The 22828-nt window shown below is 39.7% G+C and overlaps 1 protein-coding gene across 3 annotated transcripts in view; it reads left to right on the forward strand.

Moving 5' to 3' along the window:
• Vps13c (vacuolar protein sorting 13 homolog C) overlaps positions 1 to 22828 on the forward strand; it is a 146174-nt gene that overhangs the window by 115470 nt on the left and 7876 nt on the right. For 2 of the 3 annotated variants that reach the window (XM_005075600.3, XM_013117405.2), the window contains 15 exons: positions 2397 to 2538; positions 3795 to 3935; positions 4844 to 4925; positions 5028 to 5097; positions 5768 to 5879; positions 5989 to 6102; positions 7500 to 7639; positions 9874 to 9955; positions 11529 to 11642; positions 12409 to 12484; positions 12827 to 12990; positions 13231 to 13276; positions 15511 to 15634; positions 16092 to 16206; positions 21848 to 21936. In XM_005075600.3, the coding sequence (XP_005075657.1) occupies positions 2397 to 2538; positions 3795 to 3935; positions 4844 to 4925; positions 5028 to 5097; positions 5768 to 5879; positions 5989 to 6102; positions 7500 to 7639; positions 9874 to 9955; positions 11529 to 11642; positions 12409 to 12484; positions 12827 to 12990; positions 13231 to 13276; positions 15511 to 15634; positions 16092 to 16206; positions 21848 to 21936 (1611 nt within the window). Of the gene's footprint in view, positions 1 to 2396; positions 2539 to 3794; positions 3936 to 4843; positions 4926 to 5027; positions 5098 to 5767; positions 5880 to 5988; positions 6103 to 7499; positions 7640 to 9873; positions 9956 to 11528; positions 11643 to 12408; positions 12485 to 12826; positions 12991 to 13230; positions 13277 to 15510; positions 15635 to 16091; positions 16207 to 16894; positions 20854 to 21847; positions 21937 to 22828 lie in introns of those variants that run through there. The other variant, XM_013117407.3, reaches the window with a different exon arrangement.

A 22828-nucleotide genomic window follows, 5' to 3' on the forward strand; every position in this document is an offset into this window, starting at 1 on the left:
ACCAAAGTTTTTAATACTGAAAAGATGGGAAAACCCTAAATAATACTTTATAGGAAGTGAAATTATGTGGATTCACAATGTGCAGCCCATGAGTGGCTTTTGGGAGCACAGCCCTGTTTATTGTCTTACATGTTTAGCATCTTAACTGCTTTCTCCCTGTTGTCCTGTGCACTCCCATCACCGTGAACATTGTCTTACTATATTCTTGTTTATTTATTCTTCTTGCTGATACCCATCATGTGAAATGAGAAGAGCAGACTTTGAATGCCCCTCTTTAGGACACAGCAGAATGAACATTATCTCTGACAAAACATTATTTATTGTGTAATGCCATTAATGCTGTGCCAGAAGAAGGTGGAATACATTGACACTCCTGAACTAAGCATGTTTGCAGATGAATAGTGACTGGAAAAGTTGGAAACTGTTGAGACAGAACATCTCACCACCGCACAGGTTTTCACAAGACAAGCATGAATGAGGCTATAGGCAAAGTCAGCTCCCGGGGAACTCACTTGCCAAGTGACTACAAAGGGAAAGCCTTTTGTAGTTGGTCATGAGCTAGGTGAGTCCTTCTGATTGCAGTGACTAAAGAGATGTGAGCAGAGATGATAACTTACCTAAGGCCATTAGTGTTTTGGTGAGGACAGTTGTATAAGGAGTTGAGGACATTCAGAACAGCATCGGTCAATTACAAAAGGCCAGTGGTGCACATGACTCCTTGGCTTTGAGGAGTTGCCTTATGCTCTTTGCACTCAGTAACTGTGCGCCCGGGAAGTCATTGCAGAGCCCAAAATGACTGATTAGCTTTTAAGTATAGCTGAGAATATTTTCAAACAGGTGAAAGATGAATTCTGCTTGACTCAGCTGAAGTCTGAAATGCATTACAACTGGGAACAGAATCTTAGTTGTACAAGTTCATAAAACTTTGAGATGTGAAGCATTTTATGCCTTCTGTTCTTTGTATTATGTGTCAGCAGATATATGGGAAATACCTGAACCTGTTGTTTGTTGTCAAACTCAGCCTCACTGGCTTAACCACCATGAGTTCTGTGATGTTTTGATGGCAACAGAAGCTCATTGTCCTGTGCTAACCACACAGCAGTTGAAGGGCTTAGCCATGGAAGCCTCTCGCTAAACTCTTTAAATTCTGAATCAAGAGTAAAATGTTTCTGAAAGGAAAGAATTACCCTCCTGTACTGTTCTTGCACTCTAACTAGAACCGGAAATCATCTTTTGCTAAGGAATTGACTGTTTCCACATGAACTTTAATTGACAATTAGAAAGCCAAATAACACTCTATGTAAATTGTATGTTGTCATAGCTCATTTTAAGACAGGTAATGTTTAAATCATAAGACACGTCAATATGTTGGTGTGCATCTCCTGTGCTGTCTTAAGTTAAAAAGTCTCCAATCCCCATGTGATTGGAGAGGACATATTTTTTCAGGCCTTAATATATATGTGAAGGAAATGTTCATATTTCCAAACCCACCTGTCCAATTGTGGAACTTCCTTGTAATGTGTCATTGCAAGTGACTATCTGCAATGTATTCATAGGCTAAAAGTCAAGTATCAGCATAAGAATTTTTAAGAATTTTATAAATCCCTGCCTGGTAATCAATAAAGAATAAAATAGTTACAGTGTTCTCATAGGTTGATGTCAGTACTTGGAAGTAACTGTGAAATGGTTAGTAAGATGTGTGTTATAAAACAGCATGAATATGGGGCTGGAGAGAAGGATCAGAGGTTAAGAGTACTTACTGGTCTTGGAAAGAACCCAAAGTACATTCCCAGCACCTGGGTGCGTGACTCACAAAAACCTTGAAGTTCTGCTCCAGAGATCTGGTGCCCTCTTCTGCCCTTTATGGGCTTTGCACATGGGGGCATACCCTCACACAGTCACATAAATAAACAATAAATATCTTTAAAAATCCACTTGAACAGTTGATCACTTGTACTTGATTTGGGTAATTAGGAACAACAATTATGTAAAATGTTGATATATCCCCAAGAATATTTTGTAGATTAATTTTTTTCTAAAAATTATGTCTAGTTATTTTTATATTTTAAATTTCTGTTAGTTAAAAATTTTATGGAAGGTTTTTTTCCTTCCCTTGACATTGTCAGCATACAATGTCTGTGGCCTTGTAAAAATAAACAGAAATAGTTGCTTGATTGCGTTGCCATGAAAGATATTTTCCCCTCGCCTTGCTCTTTGGGCATCTTTTTAGGCAGGCGAAATTCATTCCCTGTTTTAAAAGAATCTCTTCTATTCTAAATCATCTCTTGTATCAATGTAGCTTTCATAGGAAATTGATAGCTAGATGTATTTAGTGTTAGTAACAATCCCATGAGGATATATGCTTGTAATTTAATTTCATCTGTGAATTATTTTAGTTCAGGTGTTGTTTGGGAGATGAAGCCAAAACAGAGATGGAAGCCATTTAGTCAGAAGCAGATAATGTCCCTGGAGCAGTCCTATCAGAAGCATCTCACATCAAAAGACCGGGGCTGGATCAAACTGGATAGCAATTTTGAGGTATACCAAAGTGTTGTATTATGGCTTTGTGGTTTGTGATTCTACAGTTTTGTAGGTCCTTTGTTCTAGGAAATGGTACCAGGAATAAGTAAACTTTTAATGTACAGAAACTAACTTAAAAGTACATAAACCTGATTTACTAGGAAGATTGTCAATATACTTAACCAAAACGTAGTTATGAAACTATTTAACTCTGGTTTTCTTCTCTATGTTTATCATGTGTTCTACTTGCTGATCATTTCCATGGAACTTGCTTTCAGTAAGATTATGGCGATATTAGGATTGTGGATACAGTTTGTCGCATTTTGAGTAACACATTTCATTTTGATGCATACAGATTGTGTTGTTACATATTTCATTGATGACAACTGTACATAGACTTTGCTGTATTATTTCATTCAGTACGAATGATTACTGGATGTGGATAGGCACCCACAAGTGAATGTGTGCTCCTCATGGGTCACACAGAGCCAAAGCATGAAGTCCTCTTTGCTGTATGATGTCTCCCCTAGTCATGTGCTCTACCTGTACCCATCAGTGTTTGTAGGTTAGATGGAAATTTAACCCATTTTGCCAAAGGATTGCCTGGATCTGGGATGGAGAGATGGCCCAGCACTTAAGATCTGGCTGCTCTTGCAGAGGACTGAGGTTCAATTTCTATCACCCAGTGGCAGCTGACAACCTCCATTAACTCAAGTTCCAGGGGATTTGATGCCCTCTTCTGGCCTCCACAGGCACCTCATGCCTGTGGCACATATAACACATGCATGCATGCAAAACACTCACATACATAACATAATAAATTAAACCTATAAAAAAAGAATTGCCTGGAATTCTCGATTGCTAATGATTTTTTTCTATAAAGAATTTTAAGTACAGTTTCTATAAGTTGAAGCATCCAGAATTCCTAGTTTCCTAGGAAGTATTAGAAAGCAGTGCTTCTGCTGCAGAAGCTGTGGCTGCCGATGACTCTCAGAGCATTTCTGGTTGGGTGCGGTGGCTCATGTATGTAATGTCAGAAGTAGGGAGACTGAGGCAGGAGGATTGCTGTGAGTTGAAGGACAGCCTAAGCTATAAAGTGAGGCCTGGCCTCAAAGGAGAACTAAGGGAACAGAATAAAGCAAGCTACCTTGGTGAGACAGAGAGATGAACGTGCCCTGCTTATGCAACATCATGAGTGACCTGGTGTTTTAAATGCTGTTAAGTAGCTGCTGGGTCACACCAGCTCATCACAACAGTGCTTTTGTTTCTTACAGGTCAATTTTGACAAAGTTCCAATGGAAATGCGACTTCCTATCCGGTGCCCTATTAAACGGGACTTCTTATCAGGGATTCAGGTTGAATTTAAGCAATCTCCTCACCAGAGAAGCTTAAGGGCCCGGTTATACTGGCTCCAGGTAACATTGCCACTCTCAGCTAAATAGATCTCTGTGACCATTTAGCCACACATGGAAATGAACCTTCATTTAATTCTTAGAAAGCTGTGATTTGTGTTAAATTATTATCTTCTGGGGTGTAGATTGCGAAGAGTAGGCATTGCGGGCATGAGACCCCTAGGCCAGTCCTCAGAGTAAAGTTGTAAAAGTAAATTGGCATTTTATTTGTTATTATTAGTGCGTGCGTGCGTGCGTGCGTGTGTGTGTGTGTGTGTGTGTGTGTTTTTTCCCCTGCTCTCACTCAGCCTGTGGATTCAGTTGCTCACCATCCCAGCCCAAAGCACTGTATGCTGTTGAGACTCTGAGTGAGACCATTGGCCTGCCAAGGGTGTTTTCTTACACTATTATGTTGTTCTTAAACATTCCTTTCAGTCTGTCATGAGAACTCCAGTTAATGGGCTTTCTCATGGCAAAGAGCAGGGCTATACTGAACCATGTTTGGGGGTGATTTCTTTGCTAGTCCTCCCTTCTCCACCCTCCTTCTCCTCTTCTCCCCCACCCTCCCTTTAATGCCCTTCCACCTCTACCAAGTTATATTTAGCTTACTTTTTTTCTCTTTCTACTTTCTTTAATTTTATATTCACTTTGCATTTTATTTGAGTGCACAGAGTCAGAATCTTACATTATGAAGTACAGACATCTGCCTTGATGTGTCATTGGTGATTGTGCTGCACAAGGTCAGTGCAGTTAAGAGGGTTTCCATTTATCCTTTTCAATGAAGGCATAGCCTCGCTGGGACACATCACGTTTTGCATGTAGGAGAGCTGCTAATGGCACCTCTTGTGCGCACAGAGTCTTAATTACCGTCTCTGAAGGTGAGTGTTTATGTCTGTCTTACTGAAACCTGAACAAATGTTTTGTGCTTCCAGGTTGACAATCAGTTACCGGGCACCATGTTCCCAGTGGCATTTCATCCCGTGGCTCCTCCCAAGTCCATTGCTTTAGATTCGGGTAAGGAAAGCAGAGAGAGAACTAGCAACGCACTTTGCTTTAGAAGGTACCAGTTTGACTAGCAGAGAGGCTGACTTTGCTCCCTTATGCGTGTTTCTTTAGAGCCCAAACCTTTCATTGACGTGAGTGTGGTCACAAGGTTCAATGAGTACAGTCAAGTCTTGCAGTTCAAGTGAGTAGAGCTCCATTGTTCCCATCTAGGAGTTAAAACAAGGATCCATTTTGAAAATAAATTTTGTTGTCCTTTTGTTGTTTGCTTGAGAGTGGCTTCTGTAAGGAAATTCTTTTCCCAGTGAATCTATTGATTTAGTTCGGGACTTGTGAATTTTTTAATACTTAAGCATATTTTAAAGTGGTCTGCACATCTTTTAAAATTCAGAATTCCTTTAACTATTTCTAGTTCCGTCTGTGAGTTGTGTTCTTTAAAGCAGGCGCTGCCTTGAACTTAGGAATCATGTGGTCTGTACTATGTTTTCTCATTTATCATCTCTCCCGTGACATGATAAATGTGGGCATTTGGGACTTTTGGTCGTAAGTGCTAACACAGCAGTATTACTTTGATTGTGGCTTTCCCTAAACTAATAATTCTCAGCCTAAGGAGACTTTGATTGTATTAGCATAATGTTAAGGCATAAAGAAGTTAGAACTTACTATAGTTTTGGGGTAAAAAAAATCAGTTATGACCATGCTTAAAAAAAATTTTTTTTGACACAGTGTCTCACTATGTAGCCCTGGTTGTTCTCAGACTCATAGAACTCCATCTGCCCTTGCCTTCTGGACTCTAGACTCAAACATGTGCACTACTACTCTTAGCTTAAAGTGTTATATGTATTTTCCCACAGGTATTTTATGGTTCTCATCCAGGAAATGGCCTTAAAGGTTGACCAGGGGTTTCTTGGAGCTGTTATTGCACTGTTTACCCCAACAACTGCCCCTGAAGCTGAAAGGAAACGGGTAACAATTTTATTTCTTGAGCCAAACATAAAATAAAGAAGTTAAATTAGCCACTTTTGAGCTAATTCTTATAGTGAGAAAAAAATTAACTATTTAAAAATTTTTTCAGACAAAGTTAATCCAACAAGATATCGATGCTCTCAACACAGAGTTAATGGAGTCTTCAATGACTGACATGTCGGTCCTGAGTTTCTTTGAACATTTCCATATATCTCCTGTTAAGGTGTGTTACTAGACTATGGTTGGTCCTGAGTTTCTTTGAACATTTCCATATATCTCCTGTTAAGGTGTGTTACTAGACTATGGTTGGTCCTGAGTTTCTTTGAACATTTCCATATATCTCCTGTTAAGGTGTGTTACTAGACTATGGGTGTGATTGCCTCAGAACTTGTGAAGAGTCTGTATACCAACCAGTGTAGCTTCATTTGTTACATCAGGTATTTGATGGTGTTTAATTTGACTAATGGTGACAATTAAGACAGTCCTCTGTGACATATGTGCAGCCGTCATTCCTACAATGGTGCCACTGGAACATGTTCTCTGGGGTTGAATTAATAGTCCCTATACTAACGGAAGAAGCTGACAGTGGCATTTCTTAATTAAGTGTGGAGTGTTCAGCGGTGTTTAATGTTTCGGCTGCATTTTGTAGCAACTACCACTGTCTAAACAGAGCTGTGATGGGCACTGTTTGCTGGCATGTGAAAATGCTGAAGTAGGTATTATGCTGTTGACATGGTGCTTTTACTCCTTCCCAAGTGTGATTGTACCTAAGGGAGTGGAAAATTGAATACCTTTCACTTCCCTGACTGTACTTTATGAACCCATTTCCCTTTTCCCTTTGTTGCTCTTTTCAGCTCGTACAAGGGACGATGACTTCTTAGTAAATTCACAGATGCCATCAACTATTACGTGCTGAACTTGTGTAATGGTCCATATTTACAATTAAGTGATGCTTTACAATATAGATGATTCTTTGCATTCTCAGAAACTGTCCACAGCACCATAGATTCAGTTATATTCACCAGTTTATTCAGCTAATGGGATGTATAAAACAGAGTTGGTACTCTAAACTGTTGTATTAGTTTGGAGATAACAGGCATTTCCAGAATTTTAAATTTAAAATCACTTTATGTAATCATTTTATGTATTAGATTATATAGTTATGCAATAGATTGTATATAGTTTCATTCTCATTAACCAGTGAAGATCAATTATTGTTGGGGTTACCGTTGTTATTGTTAATTGTTGTCAAAAATTATTCGCCTTAATTAGATAGAAATAGATGCTTAGCCATTGTTTTGCCTGGTGAATTGCTTGTGTGCCAGTTGGCAAGTTTTACTCTTAAGACAGTTATTCCATTTTGCAAAGGATTCTGGGCTTCTCCATCCAGATACAAAGGTGTTTATTCACATTAGGAATGGAACTTTAATCTTGGATCAGACTGATTTATATTTTAGATCAGCAGGGATTAAATGTACCTGCCCTATGTCTGTTCTGTTGTATGTGAATAGGATGTAGGAGGCTTCTCCAGTATACCTTTGGTGGTGCCAGAAGATCTAGTCCTGTGTCTACGTAGCTTTGTTTGGGATTTTCATGTATTGAATGCTATTTTTCTTTCAGTTGCATTTGAGTCTGTCTTTGGGTTCTGGAGGTGAGGAATCTGACAAAGAGAAACAGGAAATGATTGCAATTCATTCTGTGAACCTGCTGTTGAAAAGCATAGGTGCCACTCTGACTGACGTGGATGACCTCATATTCAAGTAAGAGCCTGTTAAAGCATGTGTTGGGAGCTATCCCTACCTGAGGTGCTTCAGGGTATTGGTTCTCTCTGTTAGTGCAGTGTTAACTTAGAGACAGAATGAGTCTCCTGCTCTTCACTTGAAGAGTGTGGTCTGTATCTAGTTACTCTCAGGGCTTTAGGACAACGAGCAGTATTTTCGGTTACTGGTGAATATTTAATAAAAACTGAATGACTCGGAAGTGTATGTTATAAATGGACTGTTTTAGTACTGAGTTCTATTTAGAAACACGCAGCAGGGGTGAGATTCCATTGTGACATGTAGCAAAGTGCAATGGAAGCCCCTCGTTGCACTCCGGAAGAGGCTGTGTGTACATGTCAGCTCCATCTGCACTCCGTAGCTGTCTGCTGAGTGGAACAGCCCACGGTGGTATTGGAATAAGCAGTTACCAGAGAGCAAAAGCCCTTTTAAGTTATTCACATCCCACACGTGTGCCAAGTTTCAGAGAAAATGAGAAGAATATGAAATTCAAGCTGAAAGGCTTGAAAAGTTAGGGGCTGGGAGAAAGCTCTGCTGGTGAAGTGCTTGAGCCCTGAGTTCAGTCCCCAGAGCCCACACCAAATGCAGGTGTGGTGGCGTGTGCTTGAAGTCCCAGTGCACGGGAGAGGGAGGCAGGTGGGTCCCTGGGTCTCACTGTCCAGCAAGTCTGGTCTACTTGGCCTTTTCCAGACCAGTGTGAGAGCCTGTCTCAAAAAAAAATGGCAGACAACACTTTGGGGTATTATACAAAGTTGACTTCTGGCTCCACGTGCTTGTACACATACTTGCATGTGTACCCAGACTCACAGGAGCATCCCCAAGCATTCATATACTCATGAACATATAAGGAAAAGAAGTTGCTATCGAATCTTTGAGCAGAGTTGTCCTTTTCATTTGTTTTGTTTTGTTTGTTTGTTTGTTTTTGGCAGTGAGAAAATCCTAGTGGAAAATAAAGATAGGTTTGACTATGTAAAAGTTAAATATTTGCACTGAAAGTATAGTACAGTGGTAGAGCTTATGTGTGTGTGTGGGGGGGAGAGCTCATGTGTGTGTGGGGGCGGGGCAAAGGGTGGACAAGATGCTGAATTTAATCTCCTCAGCTGGAAAGAAAACAACCACCCCAGACACTGTTCTCAAAACCGAGCTCTGGAGTAGGGTGGCGGACAGGACAGGGCGATGTCTCTAGTCTCAGGGTTAAACACTGATAGCGAGAGCCGGGGACAGAGCAGCCACAGACTGTGTGGAGGCGTCACAGAGAGAAAATGGAAGTGGCAGGCAGGAGTGAGAGATGACCACCATTATTATCAGATACGCATACAAATGAAGAGTTCAGAACATGGATAATTAATATTAGAGAGGGCTGAATTTAAGAAATGGGTACTTTTAAAATGCTAATTTTATGAATGGAAACTTTATATGTGTGTACATACATACATATCATAGATACACATAAGCAGATATATACACATAGATGCCTTTAAGGTTTTTGTTGTCAACCACTCAGTAATTTTTGGGCATGTGTGTGGCGAGGGATTCAGTTATTAAGTGATCCTGTATTGCAACCAACGAGGTATCCCCACTGTGTACCTGGTAACACCCTTTTTATAACAACCTTGGGCATAGCTGAAAGCAGGGGTTTTTCTCTGTGACTCTACTCTGTGATGGAATGCTACATATTTATTCAAATGCTTATGAAATTTTGAAAAAAATTAGAAATATAAATTCATAATTCATAATGTTGAGTTTAAAAGAGACATCCAGAATGTTTTAAGTTTTCTGCCTACATAGAAAGGAAAGAAAGAACCAAAAATGGGAAGCAATAAGAAAAAGTTCAAAAATTTACCATGTCATTTTATTTTTATTTCGTGGTGTGTGTGTGTGTGTGTGTGTGTGTGTGTGTGTGTGTGTGTGTGTGTGTGCGCGCGCATGTGAGTGCGTGCCTGCGTGCACACACTTCCTACTGAGGATAGAACCAGGACTTCATACATGCCAGACGAACACTCTAACACTGTGCTACATCTCCAGCACTATGGCTGACTTTTAAAATCTGTTTTCCTCTTTATTTATTTGTAAAAGTCTTACATGAGAATTACTGTTTCTGTAACAATTTTGTTACCATACTATTAGGATACCAAGTACAAATTAAGTGTTGCTGGACTGATCTGACAATGGAAGTATCATGTAGGAGTCTTAACTCGTTCCCTTGTCTCCCTCAGACTTGCCTATTTTGAAATTCGCTATCAGTTTTACAAGAGAGATCAGCTCATGTGGAGTGTTGTCAGACACTACAGTGAACAGGTAATTTCCTGCTACAGTAGCCTGTGAAAACACTTCATAAAGTGGGTGGGTGAGCTTGTAGTGTGTGTAGAAATGCCTGTGATTGATTTCAGTCTTACCACTCTGCGACTTTCTTTTTTGCTATTGGCTGTTTGAGACATGTTCTCATGCACTCCAGCCTTACCTTGAACTTTTGTAGCTGAGGCTGTTTTGAATTCCCAGTCTTCCTTTCTCAGTCACTCCAGACCTGGGAGTATAGGCATGTGGCATCATACTCAGCATTGCTTATAGTGGATTTCTTAAGTGTCTAATTCAGTTCTTTTAAAATGAATTTTACTCTAGATTAACTTTCTTTTATTTCATTATGATAAGTGAAGGCTCAAATGTAATTTTATGCTGGTCTTACTTACAATGAACTGATTTCTTTTATTGTAGCATAGATGTTCTTATCAAGAAGGGATGTAAGATATTCTTAGTAATTCTAGCCTTTTTTTCTCTTGAACATTTTATTCATGCGTATAATGTTTTGATTAAATCTACTTCTCCATTTCCTCCCTTCTAATTCCTCCTCACCCCTTTCCCTCCCATGTGCGCTCTCTCTCTCTCTCTCTCTCTCTCTCTCTCTCTCTCTCTCTCTCTCTCTCCCTCCCTCCCTCCCTCCCTCCCTCCCTCCCTCCCTCCCTCCCTCCCTCCCACTCAAGTTCACTTAGTGATGCCTGTGTGCAGGGGTGTGGGACCATCTACTGGAGAGTGGGTAGTGTCTCAGTGGCCACATCTCTGATGAAAACTGACTCTTCTCCCTCCCCCTGTAGCCATCCGTTGCCAAAGTTTCTCAATGATGGGTGGGACTTCATGGTCCCTTGCCCGTCTCTGTTGGGTTTTGCCTGTCTTGATGTTGTGCAGGCAGTTTCTGTTTCTTTCCCTTGCTCTCCATTACACACTTTAATGTTTTCCTCCAGGACCCCTTTCCCTTTTCAACGATACCGTTACCATTTTACCATGTAAAATGTAGGCTAGGGGACTGCACGAGGGATTCTAAGCTCTGTGAGTTGGGTATGTGGGCAAGGAGGGAGCAGCATACAGGCCACTCTGGCACGGTTGCCACATGGCGCAGCAAGGCTGCATTTGTCTTTGCATTCTCTGCTGGGAGATCACTCTTGTGATGCCCGTAGACAATAGATTCAAAGAAGTATACATTTTCCTTATTTTGCTTTAATTACTAATGATTCCCTATAAAACTTAATAATGATAAAATAATAGGGACAACCAGTGAACACTGAATTTTATATTCCTTTACCATGCATGATCTTCCATGCAAGGCCAGTGTAATCTTCCATTTTGCAGCTGGGAAGGTCAAGACTAACAGACCAAGTCCCTTGTCTGAGGTTACATGACTGCTAAATGGCTGATATCTCAAACTTCTAGCAGTTTGATTTAAGGCCCACAGGATGGGATACCAGGTTGTGGAGATGCAAATGGTTATTGTACACACTGTCTTTTAACTCCAGTTTGCCTGTCGGCCCCTCTTCCTGTTGCTTCCTAATGTTTCTTCAGCATCTGGAAGGGACTTGGCTGACTGTCTTTTCTTCTTTAGTTCCTGAAGCAGATGTATGTGCTTGTGCTGGGCTTAGATGTGCTTGGAAACCCATTTGGACTCATTAGGGGCCTGTCGGAAGGAGTTGAAGCACTGTTCTATGAGCCTTTCCAGGTATTGGCTTTTTAGTTATCTACGTGTGTACAAAAACAGATGCCCTGCTTTCTAGTGACAACTGTTTTCATTTTAACTATAAGGCAATGAAGTAATGTTCAAATCGTTTAAAAAAAACAGTTTTTGGTTTTTGCTTAAAGTACTTTAGATGACATTGAAAGATAGTCTTACATTCAGATGAACACATCTAATGTTTTCCTGGGCAATAAAGTGCACCTGAGTATTCCAGTATTCAGTGCAAGTGTCTGAGAGCTTGGTGGATTACAGACAACTTCTGCTGCCATGGAAAGGACAGAGTGTGGTCTTAGGAGCCAGCCGTCCACCTTGGAACTCTCATCCCACATATCCACCTTTGTCTCAAGAGTCCAGAAGGCCAACGCCATAAGGTTTTAGAAGGACCATGTGAAGAGAATAAGGGAGAGACTAGAGCCAAACAGTGGGAACCCCATCCTTTGAGCACAGCTGGTTTTTGCACTCCAGTGAAAGTTTGTACTGGGAAGCCAACTTCCTGTTGTGGTCAAAGCTAGTAATTGCCACCTGTGCAATGTTCATCTTGCCAAATCTGCTGAGATTGAGTGGGTTGAACTATTTTGAATCATAGTCAGTATAAATCTATCTGTATTTAAGAGATAGTGTGAAAATGTGGTATCAATCCTTATGGATTTTTATATATTCTTCATTTTCATGGGATCTCTGAAATGTGAGATTAAAAGTCTCACATTTATTGAAGTTTAATACTCAACTTTTTGTTGTTGTTGTTGTTCAGGGTGCTGTTCAAGGCCCTGAAGAATTTGCTGAAGGATTAGTGATTGGGGTGAGAAGTCTCTTTGGACACACAGTAGGTAGGTATGACCTGTGTGTATATGTGTATGGAATTATTACTTGAAAGTGCATTGTTTATGGAAAGCAAGTGGTTATATGTAGTAAGAGAGAGTTCGCCTTCCCATTAATCTCTCTTAAGGCACATTTCCTTTATTTCAACTGGGACATGACTTCACAGTGGCGTCCTGGGCTCTCAGTGTTCATAGGTTGGGAGAATGTGCTCGAAAGATTGTGTTACCCCACTTGATAGCAAAACATCCTAGTAGTTTTTGCCTTTGCACGTGAGAAGGATGTGTAGGTACCTGCTTAAAGCAAGTGCACGCTGCCCGTGACCATGACCAGTGTGTTGGTGCAATCTGTAGGTGGTGCTGCAGGAGTTGTCTCTAGAATCACCGGTTCTGTTGGGAAAGGCCTGGCAGCAATTACAATGGACAAAGAGTATCAACAGAAGAGAAGAGAGGAGATGGGTCGACAGCCTAAAGATTTTGGAGACAGTCTGGCCAGAGGAGGGAAGGGCTTCCTTCGTGTGAGTATCCTTCTGAGACTTCAGGAGTCTCTCTCAGATGCACAGAAACTGTTAAACCAGTGCTTCCTGCTTTATGGATCTTTCTACTGTGAATTTCCTATGATTTAATATTTGTAAAATCAATGTATGTGTCGTTCACTACAGAAAAAAAATGTAGTATGCCTATGGAGACCTCTAGTGGTTGTTTAGTGTTCAGCACCTTTGATTTGTTGGAGACCTGATGATGGATTTCTTTTGCAGGGAGTTGTTGGCGGGGTGACTGGGATAATCACAAAGCCTGTGGAAGGTAGGTAGAGAACACTGCCCTACTGTAGAGAGATAAAGGGTGTGTGCGTGCCAGATGCTGTTGCTTCTTGGTGTTTGAGAGGATTACCAACTAAATTTTGTATTATAGTTCTGATTGTTAATGTATTATTATCTTCAGGAAGCAGAGAGGTTAAGTGGCGGACTGACTCAGATTTTGTATGGTGTTCTCATCAAGGCCAACAGAAAACTAGATTCTGAGGCCCTCAGTAGCAACTGATGTGGGAGAATTATATATATATATATATATATATATATATATACATATATATATATATGTATGTATATATATATATATAAATTCATCCTGTGATAGAAACACCTGCTTTTCAGTGCATTCTCTATCAAAATTCCTCTCTTTTCAGAAATTGATTAGCTAAATGAAGTTTAAATGTATTTCAGAAGACTAAAATAACTCAAATCTCCTTAAACATTAAAAAGGTAATGTTGGAGGATTGGCATGTCCCAGTTTTAAAATTTATTGCAGTGTAAAGCTGCCGTCAGCTTACATAGTGTGAAACTGGCATGAAGGCATACACGGAGGTCAGTGAGCTTTGGCGAGTACTGCAGCTAGGTCCCTGAGAGGGTGCTGAGGTGAATCTAGCAATTGCTTCAGCTGATGGTACATCTGCATGCGAGAACAGTAACCCAGCCCTGGTATACATTGTCTGTCAAAGGAAACCCAGAATGGATGGAATGCTGAGCGGGAGAGCAAAGCTCAGATCTTAGAAGCAGACGCAGCAGCTAGTGCTGTGTCTTGGCAGAGCCCTTCTACACAGGCCACTTAAGACATGGGTCACAAAAGAAAGGCAGATAAGTTGGACTCACCAAAACTTAAACTTTTATATGTTGAAATTTTATGTCCATGAGGACATAAAAAGGACAGCTTGCCAAAATTAAAAAAATGCCTTGAAAGAATATTATCATAGAAAAAAATCCACAAAATGGGATAAAAGTTTTGTAAACTATGTTTCATCAGAGAGTTATATATTGACCCTACAAAGAACTTGTACAAGCTAACAATAAGAAGATAACCTAATTTAAACTGGGCAAAGTATCGGAATAGACTTTTCCTCAAGGAAGATATGCAAATGGCACATTTCATTAGTCATCAGGGAAGTGTGGATGTAAACGAGATCTCATATAACATCATTCAGATCCCTAAAGTCAAGTTAGTGAGAGTGTGGGGAAACGGGAGTCTTGATGGACTGTGGTTAGGAGCACACAGTAGTGCAGCCACTTAGAGGAGAGCATTCTGTCTGCCCATCTGCAGTTAAACATGGCGGGACCACAGATAAGCAAGGTACCCTGAAGTGTTGAAAACAGACATTCAGATAAAATTACATGTGAATGTTCAAAGCTGCATTATTCATTGTAGCAAAGATGTGGAAAGACTGTCTGTCACCAATGCACGAATAAATAAAATATGGCATATCTGCTCAGTGGAATATTGTTCAGCCATAAATAGAAACTGAGAAGTAATGCATGCCACAGTGTAGATGAATTTAGAAGACATGATGCTAAGTAAAAAAATAGCCCAGTCATGATAGACAGTTCAGTGAATGCTGCTTGGATGCAGTGTCCAGAAGAGCAACTCCATAGAGCATATTTTGGGTGATGGCCTACATCTGAAGGGAGAGCAGGGAGGAAGGGAGGTCAACTGAATAGATATTTTCAGATGAGGAGTTGGGGAAAGTGGAAAGTGTTGAACTGTAGGCACAGTGTCTTTTCTGAGATGACAAAGATTTTCTAAAATTCCTTGTAACAATGTTATACAGTTCTTAGTACACCAAAAACATTTAATTTGTATAGTGGAACATTTTATAGTGCGTGAACAGAATTTTCAGTAATTATGAGTTGTTTTTGATATATTGCTTGGATGTTCTAATGGTTGTGATGGAATGAGCACTTTCTGGTAAGTCTCAGACCTCTCAGGCATGGCTGTGACTGAGCTGGACCAATGCCTCTCAAATCTCAGAGTCTTCTGGGGATTGCTGCTCACCCTTAGCATAAGCATCTGCTACAGCAGGTCTGGCTTTGGCCCAGAAATCTGTGCTTAGTATGCTTCAAGAACAACCACATTATCATTTAAGGTGAATGTAACTTCCCCAGATACCCAAATACACCTGACTTCTGAGTTGGCTTGTTTTTTTGTTGAGTTTGAACTTACTTGCCGTAAAATATCATTGTGCATTCATTGTCTTTGTTTTCCTAAAGGTGCCAAGAAGGAGGGCGCTGCTGGTTTCTTTAAAGGAATTGGAAAAGGGCTTGTGGGTGTAGTGGCTCGTCCAACTGGCGGAATCATAGATATGGCTAGCAGCACCTTCCAAGGCATTCAGAGGTAACTGTCTCCACACAGTAGGGAGGGGTATGCTGCGTGTGCCTATTACTTCTGGGATATATGACCGGGCTGGGTATTTAGCCTGTTCTTAAGGCTCTTGACTCTAATTGGAAGCCATAGTGGCTTTATAAGGCCAAGTACCATAGAAAGGAATACTGAAAGTAAGTCCCATGTGCGGTTTTCACTTATTCAGTACTTTAAGTGTACTGCCCTATGCCAGGCGCTGAAGGCAAGGCTACGGAGTGTCCACGACCTTTCAGAACTTCGTGTTTTTTTTTTTTCTTTAAGGAAAGAGTAGATGCTTAGAGTCCATCAGGCATGGCTTTAATAATTTTTCTTCACTTTGGACAAGTTTTACAAATTACTAATAGTTTTTACTTACTTATTTGTGAGCTTGATTAACATAAGTTTGTCTGATTTTGAAAGATTCTCACTTATTTTCTATTACCTTATCCAGGGTAGCAGAATCAACTGAGGAGGTGTCCAGCCTCCGTCCACCTCGCCTGATCCACGAAGACGGCATCATCCGTCCGTATGACAGGCAAGAATCTGAAGGCTCTGACTTACTAGAGGTAAATTCTGTTCTCCGTGGTTGTGAACTGGAAAGACTGTAGGAGTGAGATTTCGTGGGTTGTCTGTCAGTTACCCAATCATGAATCTTTGAAGGAATCTCAGTGGTTTGTAGAGTAGAATTTATTGTTCCATATGATAGCCTGGCCTGGCACGTTAAGGAGAAGTAACTGTGGTAACTATTTTCTGCATAGGACAGGAAAAAGGCATGAGGCGTTTTCTGTGCAGAAAAGACTGTCTTGAAAGGAGCTGTCGGCAGCTCTCAGTTACTGTGCTTAGTTTTGGCTTCTTGCTTTGTGGCTAATTGTTAAATTCCACTGCTTCTTTCTCTCTCAGCCAAATGAAATCCTCTTGCTGGGAAAATCTAAATGTATTCTGATAAACGGAACTGGAGGAGAGAAAGAGAAATTATATACTTATATATATTATAATCTTGCTAAACATTTAAAAATTAATGTATTTTGGCATTTCGTCTTGGTTATAGTTTCTTTATACTTAAATAATATATACATACTTAAGTTGCTATTCTCCCATGACTGACTTTCCCTCAACAGAAACTTATTAATATTTTTGTACTTTATGATATAGATGACTTAATTATTCCTAGTCTTTGGTTTTCTTTGTATATGATTACATTTTATCTTTTTGCACGCTTCTAACTTTATTTTCTTTCTTTTTCTGCCTGCACAGCAAGAACTGGGAACACAGGAGTAAATGTTTCCTGTACTGCCTGATTCCATCCTTAAAACTCAAATCAAACTACTGCTATTTAACTGTGTGTGAATCAGACCAAGGGTTGATTTTAATGAGATTTTATTTATAACTCTCACTTCTATCTGAACTTTTTATAATAGTTAGTGACTCAGCCACACTTGAAAATTGTGACTCCTTGTAATTCTACACAGGCCTAAGTAGTGTAAAAGATTTCATGGTGCAGGGAATAACTTTGCCAGTTTGGGGTTGGGGTCAAAGGCTGTTGAACCCAGAGCATATATTTTGCTACAATTTTAGAAACCTATCATTTTGTGTATTAGGTTGTTCACATGCAGATGCAGTAAATGTCTCTATATTTGTGAATCTCGATGATAGAATTACTCCATATGTCACCCAAATTTACTCAAGTCATACAACTATTAATAAGTAATATGTCAGTTTCTCTGAGCTTGTCCTTATATCTGAGATGAGATCTGGCATAGGAATTTAGGAGAATGTTACTTCAGTATTTTTTCTTTCTTAACTCAGTTATAGCTAAATAAATGAAGTAATTTTTTATGTGGTCTGCACCCTTAGCCTTTAGCAGAATGTTTTTGGAGAACTGAGTCTCATTGTTGGTTATGCGTACTTCATAATTACTGATTTTAATTATTGTAAATAGAGTCAGTAGCAGAACATGTAATTAGGAAAATTACCTCTGTGGCAGGTGAATATATAGATATCTCTACTTTTTAAGAACACACTCTTTAGAGGCTGAGAAGATGGCTCAGTTGAGAAAATCTTTCACAAGTAAGCATAAAGTCCTGAGTTCAGGTCCAGTACCCATGTAAAGGTTAGACGTGGTGGTGGTGCATGTCTTTAACTCCAATATGACAGTAGGGTTCAGGAAACAGACAGAACCTAGGCCTCGCTTGCAGCCAGCTCAGTTACTTTAGTGAGCACCAGATTTAGTATGAGACCCTGCTCAAAAACACAGCGAAACAAAAGACAGAGTAATGAAAGATACCTGATAGTGACCTTAAGCCTCCACGTATACATGTGTGCATACCTTCATGTACACATAACACAAACATACACATGCATATGCCGTTGGCACTTCATAAATATAATCCCCAGAGATTTCTATTGATGTGAAAAATTATTATAAATTACCATTTATACTCCCAGTTAATTCTCAAAGTAAGTTATAATTTAATTTCTTCTTAAAATAAATAATGGAAATGTTTAATTTCATGATCTAACAATGTTTTATCTAACAACTACAATTGAATCCAAATATAAGCCCCATCCCTAATATATGTTTGGAGATAATGAAACTGTTATAATGCAAGCATTCAGTTGGAATCTATATTCATTTTTTTAAAAGGCAGGGTCTCAGTGTGTGACCCTGGCTGACCTGGAAACTCTATATAGACCAGGTTGGCCTTGAACTTACAGAGCTCCTCCTGTGCCTCTCAAGTGCTAGAATTAAAGGCATGCATTTATATGTTTTTAAATATATAGTTATAAAAGCGAATTATTAAAATACTTTTACATTAAAAAATACTTTTTCAAGAGAAAATAATTGATGTCCAACAACCAGACAGTGCTAGATGGACAAAAGAAATGACTTACATTGTTAGGCTGGGGTATAGCATGCACAAGGCCGGGTTTGAACCTGGTGCCACCACGTTCCCTTCAAAACAAGGCTTCTGTGTTTATGGGACCAAGTATAGAAAAACATGTAAATATTAATAGTAGCCAAAAAGGAAAAGAAAAGATCTTCTCATGCCTGGATAATAGGGGATGGGCACAATGTCCCTGTGTGTGTAGCTTCTGTGAGAATCAAGCACAATCCACCACTTCAAATGCTGTAGGTTCTTGTGTGAGAGTCACAAATTTTAGCTTTCCTGACTTTATTTCAATTTTGCTCAGACTTTTGTGACCCTTTAAAACCTGAGGTCTTTATTTATTATTTATTATTTATTTTATGTTTTAGCTCTTTAGTGGTTCCTGTGAGTTCCTCTTTAGTGATTTAGTGTTTCCCTTTTTGTAAATGTATATTACTAAGCACAAAACATTATTTTAGCTAAGCATATCACCATCTCACATAGCTCTTTAGTTTTAATTACGGTATCAGGCAACCCTTTAAACTTTAGTATACTGTGACAACTATTGGAAGAAACAGAAAGTGAGTTGTTACAGGGTTTGATAGTCCATTCCTGGGAAACTGAGAAGTTTAGCCCATTGTGTCCCTTGCTCACCCATTTTGTTGTGGTCAGGGAGTTGGGTAAGAAGTACTTACTGGTTATTTAGACTCTGCTGCACTGATTCCATAAGGGAGTAAGTATAACAATACGTAAATATCACAGAGTCCTAGAGTATTAGATTATATCCTCCTGGATTTCACTGTAATATTAGTTTATTTTAAATAATTTATTTGGGGAATCTTTATTTGGGGATCCCCATTTTTCTTTCACCTCTCAAGCTTCCCTCTGTGTTCTCTACTGCTTGACTGTGAAAAGCCTTCCTCACGTGCCGTGTGTTTGTGGTATCTTCTGCTCCAATATTCGCTTAGGATAATGCTGCTTATGCTGTACATGTATGTGTATTTAGATAGATAGACAGGTTTTATGTATTATTTATTTTGCTTATGACACTTATGGTCATATAAGATGTAGAGTGGTGTTCCTTGTTTTTTCTATGTGTGTGTTTTTCCATGTATGGAAATGTTTCATTAAGATTTTACTCTTTGCCTGTCCACCCACTGAGATAACCTTACATTGTATATCTGACTGTTCTCAGTCCCCGACAGTAGTTCCTGTACTGTACTTGGTACTATTAACTCTGCGTTAATGTTCTCAGTCCCCGACAGTAGTTCCTGTACTGTACTTGGTACTATTAACTCTGCGTTAATACTGCTGTGCGTTTGCATTTTGCCGTTTCAAGCTGTTTCCTTAGAATTAATTTGAAAGGGATGAGAAGGAATGGGCAAAGGAACCATTCTTTAGCAGAGTCTTACTAAATTACTCGTGCTGAGTTTGGAAGACAGAGTATTACTTTGGCCAGTCTGGTCTCCTGATGCCCTTAGTGGCTGGGGATCTTACTCTGACTTTCAGAGTCTATTGGATTGTTACTAGAACTGAAAAGGTAGTTCTCAGTTAATACATTTCCCACTAGGGTTCTTGGTGGTTGAAGCACAGCTTGATAAACAATGGACAGAGAGGAAAGACGTAGGTCTCTGTTCTCCCTCCACCATCTCTGGCCTACACCTGCATTCCGAGCTCCAGCTAAAGGCACTTAATCATTATAGTGTGCTAGTCTGTTCTCCCATTGTCTCTGAAGAAACTGAGGTACTGATGGCAAAATATTGGAGCTAATTCACAGGGGCGACCTGTGAATCAAGTGTCCATCTCAGAGGAGATACATTCTGAAGATGCCACCTCAGCTCTGTAGGAATTCTCTCTCTTATTCGTGGCTTTTGTAATCATTGTTCATGGCTTTTTGTAATTGTCAAGGAATTGACTAGGGGCCAACATACTTAAAAAATGTGGGTTCCATCCCCAGCACCACAAGTTAGAAATGAACTTGGGCACTGAAATCACAACACCGAGCATGCTTTCTCTGCTGTGTGTGTGTTGACTTTGTGGTCCTAGTGTCATTGATAGTGTGCTCTCAGTCATGCACAATAACAGTCTCACTCATTCAGTGTCTCTGTCTGTATTTTATGCTCTTGTATTATTTGATCTTTAATCATTCATCATAGGTGATATCAATAATATTCTTTCATTAGCATTTGTGATAAAACTATTTGTTATTTTTAATGTGTATTGACTAATTTAAGTCAATCGTTTTAAGATACTTGAAAAAGAAAATAAATATTTTATTGGATACGATTTATACTTGGGTTATTTTGTGCATTAGAAATAAACTGTGTGAACTATTTTAAAATGCTATTTCAAACTATTTTGAAATTCTTTGTGTCCATAATTATCTAATTTAGTCATAAATACAATTTCATACAAGAACATCCCTTTTCAACTTGTGCTTAATCTACACAACCAAACATGAGCAAAACAGCAAACACCTTAGAGGTTACCATTTTATAGTATATAACCCTGTCCAAAGAAGTGGTTGGGTTTTAGCATTTGAGAAATTACTATTTTTTAATGTGTGTGTGTGTGTGTGCGTGCGTGCGTGCCTGAGTATGTATGTATATATATATATGTATGTGTGTGTGTATATATATATATATATATATGTATGTATGCATCGTGTGTGTTTGTGCCTTTGGAGGCCAGAAAAGGGCATCAGACCCATTGGAACTAGAGTTATAGGCCATTGGGAACTAAAGTGTTGGTGTGGAACATAGAACCCCGGTCCTCTCAAAGAGCAGTAAGTGCTCTTACGCACTGAGCCAGCTCTCCAGCCCCTGGGCCTTAGCTTTAAGAAGGGTCACAACTTCTCTCAAGGGAATTGGAAGAAAAATGTGAACCATCCTCTGAAAAGAATTCCAAAACTGTGACTTCTAAATTTTGTGTTCTTTGGTGAGCGGTTATTAGACCCACCCCAAACCCTTACCAGGGAGGGACCCTTAAGGACTGCTGAGACATTGATGTAGCAGTTTTATATTTACCACATTTTTATATATTCTTAATTAAGATGTGCAATTGCTTCTGGTTGATAGTTTCAAATTTCTTAAGTTACTAAGAACAAGATGTTTTTCCTCAGACACTCACCTGGTAAGCATTCAGTACATTTCTCTTTAAGGCAATAGTGAAAAGTAATGGATATTGTAAATAAATTGTTCTCTTGCTTCAGATGCCAATATGTAGTATTGTAGTTTTGTTTCTAATGTACCTTTTCCTAACATTGATTATCATCAACTCTTATACAGATACTACTTAAATATATGTAGCTCCCAAGTCGTAACTCTTGTTTCTTTTTCAGAACCATATCAAGAAGCTGGAAGGCGAGACCTACCAATTCCACTGTGCCGTTCCTGGGTATAAGAGGGCAGTCCTTATGATTACAAACAGGTATTGACATCCAGCTGCAACCTGGCTCTATTCATGGGAGGACTTTCAAAGGTGCAGTGACAGGGGAGTTGGAAAACTATGCTTCAGGGGCAAGGTGATCATTTTCATGTAATCACAGAAACACAGCACTAGATAGTTCCCTGAGAGCATGTGTTCTGAACCCCTCATTCTGCAGATGCTGAAGCCAGGCCCAGCTTGGCTTGGGGCTTACCCGGATGTGGTAGCTGCTGGTGACACAGTGAACATAGCCTTTATCCTACAGTGGTGATGTCATTGTAAGGTGTCACATTTCACATTGAAGAGGGGCGATATTATTTTGTCTTGTGAGGTTTTATTTGGGGTATTAGCAAATCCCCTTTAAGGATGGTGTTGTTCCTTTTTATGCCCATTTGAGTTCCTTCTGAGTATTTTGGTAAACACTTTTTCCAGAGAAAAGGGGTTTGTGCTAAAATACCAAACTTAATGTCCCAGGATTTACTCTAGAAATCAACTTATCTCCAGATAACTACTGCAGATTAGTAATTTTCCAAGTGCTGTATTTTGTAGGATTAAAGCAGAGTGTCTAGAGTAGGCCCACTTTGCCCTAGTCTCTTCCCTCTTCCTTTCCTTTACCCTTCTCCCTCTCCCCATAATGTATTCAATCTGTCTGAGTTTTGGAAACCAAACCCAGGGTATAATGATTGCTAAGTGAGTATCCTGACACTGAGCTGCAACCCAGCTCCTCACTCTTGGACCTGAATATCCCCGGATGAGAAGAAAAGTAAGAGAAGGTCAACAACAGAACCCAAACTTTGAAACATCTTTCTGAAGAGGTTAACCAACCGGTCATATAAGGAAGGCTTGTCCAGCCATCTTATTGGTTCATTAGTTGAGGTGTGAACACGGGGACTGT

Source organism: Mesocricetus auratus, unplaced genomic scaffold (genome assembly GCF_017639785.1).
Source record: "Mesocricetus auratus isolate SY011 unplaced genomic scaffold, BCM_Maur_2.0 Super-Scaffold_100691, whole genome shotgun sequence".
NCBI lineage: Eukaryota > Metazoa > Chordata > Mammalia > Rodentia > Cricetidae > Mesocricetus > Mesocricetus auratus.